This window comes from Cavia porcellus, unplaced genomic scaffold, assembly GCF_034190915.1.
Source record: "Cavia porcellus strain 051 isolate PalLab524CR breed Dunkin Hartley unplaced genomic scaffold, mCavPor4.1 scaffold_17, whole genome shotgun sequence".
Lineage (NCBI taxonomy): Eukaryota > Metazoa > Chordata > Mammalia > Rodentia > Caviidae > Cavia > Cavia porcellus.
Genome location: NW_026947500.1, coordinates 59,968,619 through 59,972,211, shown reverse-complemented (window position 1 = coordinate 59,972,211; position 3,593 = coordinate 59,968,619). Strand labels below are relative to the sequence as shown.

Sequence of the window (3,593 nt, the reverse complement as noted above, 5' to 3'; positions counted from 1 at the left end):
AATAGCCACGCCACCACCTCAAAATTTTACTGCCTTGAAATTTCTTCTACCACATTAATTAGTCCACCAATGTTAATCTTAGTCTCAAAATGCTGGACATGAGTGAAATATAGACAAATTTTTGCTGAATGATGACACATACCATCTGGAACATAGCAGCCAATGCAATCCTTCCCAGCAGAATCCTTCCCAACCTGGTCTTTATCAGCAGTCTTACTTCCAAACTTCGGGTTTTCTGAACTCTGGTGAGAATGTCCTATGCAGAACAGCCTAAGGAATTCTCGCTCTGCTTTATCAATTGACACCTTTGAACCTTTCCAAACTCTTCCCACAAGCCATTCCCAATGTTTCTTGAACCACATGGCAAACCACCATCACAGCAATGACCCCACTACTCCGGTACCCACTTCTGGCTTGGTTAATTTTATTTCATTGCTGGAACACAACAGTAGACCCACAAAATAAGGAAAGAAAGATTTATTTAGCTCACAGTTTGTGGTGGTTTCAGTCCGTAATCACCTGGCTATAAGACAGGGTGTCACGAATCAAAGGCAACATTTGAAAGTGACAGAAAATAGCAAAAATAAAGCCAGGGGGAGAGCAAGTCTCTTTTTATTCCTTATATTTTAAACAGGCTATTCCACTGGGTTACTCTTACATCATGTCCATGTCCTCCTCTTGCATAGAATGAGAATATTCAAAAAGCAAGGATCCTGGCCCCCTGCTGAGTCATTTCATTAAAGTTCTCAAATTCACATACTGCATGAAACATCATGGGTCTTTTTTTTTTTTTTCCTCATCATGCCTACTGAAGAACAGTAGCTGTGTCCTTATATTGCTCTTATGTAAATAGCTACACCTAACATCCAACATGCACTGGTGACAACTTTGAAACTTGTAGAGATCTGAACAGTTTCTACAATGTTTTTCAACTGCTACCTAGTTTCAAATAAAATAACATAGCTGTCTGAGTTTAACTAAGTATGCTATGGTATTCCCTTTTCTGATGCAGAGTCATATAGAGAGATGAAGGAGAATTAATATTGAAGCTAGTTCAGTAATAAGGGCTTTTTAACCCTAAGCTTTTCCTCTCTGAGTTTGAAGCATCTGACTCTTTCTGGACCTTGTAGTATTACATTGCATTCATGCTTTGCATTTTTTTCTGCACTTCAGATTTGTGAATCTTAGCAGTCATATCAATGATACAAATTTTGCTTACAGGATTTACAGCTTCCTGTAAGAATTTTAGTATTCAGAGCCTTCTTTTCCTTTCTCCTTGTCTAAAGTAAAACGTATAGAAGCTGATCTGAAAATAATGGTCATTAAATACTAGAAATGATGCAGAAAATGAGGATTGGGAGAGGTTTCAATGATGAGTATCAAAATGAAATTAGGAGAAATGAGTTCTCTTTGTTGTGACTGTATTTACATTAATTTATTCCATATTTTGAACAAAACTAGAAGAGAGAAGTTTAAAGAACCCTAACATGAAAACATGATGAATAAAGACATTAAAGTGCTAATTATCATACTTTGATCAATATAATACTGTGCTGATAAATCTCCTTTCTATCCTAATCTATATTCTTCATATATGTCAAAGAAACAATTGGATGCAGATAGGAAAACATTCGAATTCTACTTAGTCAACACACTGAACAATTTCCCATAAAATATTAATAGTATTCTTTCTAAACACAAATTACAAGGTTTCTTAAGTACCTCTTTTCATTATTTGACCCCAGTGTTTCTTCATAACCTTTTTAACTTCCTCATTTCGGAGGGTGTAGATTAAGGGGTTCAGCATGGGTGTTACTAGTGTTACAAACACAGCCACACCCTTGTCAGTGGGGTAGGAGGTCATAGATCTCAGGTAAAGATATGAACAAGGCACAAAGAATAAGACAACAACTGTAACATGAGAGGCACAGGTGGACAGGGCTTTGTGGCGCCCTTCAGAACTGTATGTCCTTAAGGAGCACAGGATAATGACATAGGACACAGCCAGCATACAAAAAGTGAGTAAACACAGTGACCCACTGTTGGCAGCAATCAGGGGCCCCAGAGTGTGGGTGTCAGTGCAAGCCAGCTCCAGGAGTGGGAATAAATCACACAAGAAGTGGTCAATGACGTTGGGGCCACAGAATGGTAACTGGGCAATAAACAGAACCTGTATCCCCCCATGAAGTATTCCTAAGAGCACTGCGACCACCACCAGGAAAGCACACACAGGTACGCTCATGATGGTCACATAGTGCAAGGGCTTACAGATGGCCACATAGTGGTCATAGGCCATGGCAATGAGCAGGATGATTTCCACTGCAGCAAAAAAGTGATCAGCAAAGAGCTGAGTCATGCATCCATTGAAGGATATGGTGCTCTTTTCAGAGATCAAGTCAAGGATCATTTTGGGAGCTACACAGCAAGAGTAAAAACCATCTATAATGGACAGACAGAATAGGAAGAAGTACATGGGAGAAGCCAAGGCTGGGCTGATGAAGATGATGATGGAGATAAACATGTTTCCTGCTAGTGTAATCACATAGGTGATGAAACACACAATGCATAAGAGTTGCTTCATCTGTGGATTTTGAGTGAGGCCCAGTAGGATGAATTCTGTTACATTCCTCATTTTTTTATCAGTTGTCATGGAGTTTGGGCATATGGTCTACTGGAAAGAAAGTCATGGTAACCTGAGATGATGATATTATAAACTCATACTAAAATATTTCATTAGTTCAGTACCCCTGTTTTATGAAATTAATGGAGATATATTTTATTCACCTTGATTCTTTGTAGAAAACTTTATAGAAAAGAATGGAGACAGATTTCTCCTAATCCACTTTAATAGAATAATACTTGTGACTTACAAGTGTTACTAAAGCTAAGCAAATGTTCTTAAGAATCAATGCTATTTTGATGCCCACAATTTCTTACTCTAAAAATTTTAAAAGCGATTTTCTTTTCATTATTTAGGTTGTGTATGTGTATAGAAAGATGATTAATCATTATTATTATGAACTTATGCATATCTATATTCATGAGCACTTATGGAAGTACAAAAACAGCATTAATTAAAATCATCTGTGTATGGTATAGCAATGTGACAACTCTTGCTCAAAATGTATAAGCTATCTTCTGTGATTCATTATTCCAATCATATGAATGCACATAGAGATAAAGAAAGATCTACACATGGAGTTGTTTTCTGTGTGACTGCAAATTAACTATTAGTGTTACAGCTTGCTGAACATATTTCCTGAAACAGCCATAAGTATCATGCATGACACAACAGCACCCTCTATTCTATGCTGTTTTTCTTTCATATTTATAAGTGGTTATACACATAATGCAAAGATCCAATAATTTTCATGCATTTATATAAAAGAAATTTCATTTGTAGTTGAACTTTTGTCACATATAGAAATATGTTGTGTATCAGATAATTTTAGTGCTTAAATTTTGCAAATAGAATTAAAAAAAAAACACAAGATTACCTTATGTCCAATGACAAGACACAAATGATAAGGTCACCTATTATAATAAAATTTCTGCTCTTGAATTAACTCAGTTAATTAAGATATTGAATATAT

The 3,593-nt window shown here is 36.4% G+C and overlaps 1 protein-coding gene across 1 annotated transcript; it reads right to left on the bottom strand.

Annotated features, from left to right (window-relative positions):
* Positions 1 to 1,714: 1,714 nt before the first annotated feature.
* LOC100714568 (olfactory receptor 4C45-like) lies at positions 1,715 to 2,632 on the bottom strand. The gene has a single exon (XM_003467818.1). The coding sequence runs from the start codon at positions 2,630 to 2,632 to the stop codon at positions 1,715 to 1,717; it is 918 nt and encodes a 305-aa protein (XP_003467866.1).
* Between the last annotated feature and the right edge of the window lie 961 nt (positions 2,633 to 3,593).

Excerpts from the sequence above, each read along its gene's own strand:
- LOC100714568 (XM_003467818.1), bottom strand. The coding sequence starts at position 2,632 with ATGAGGAATGTAACAGAATTCATCCTACTGGGCCTCACTCAAAATCCA.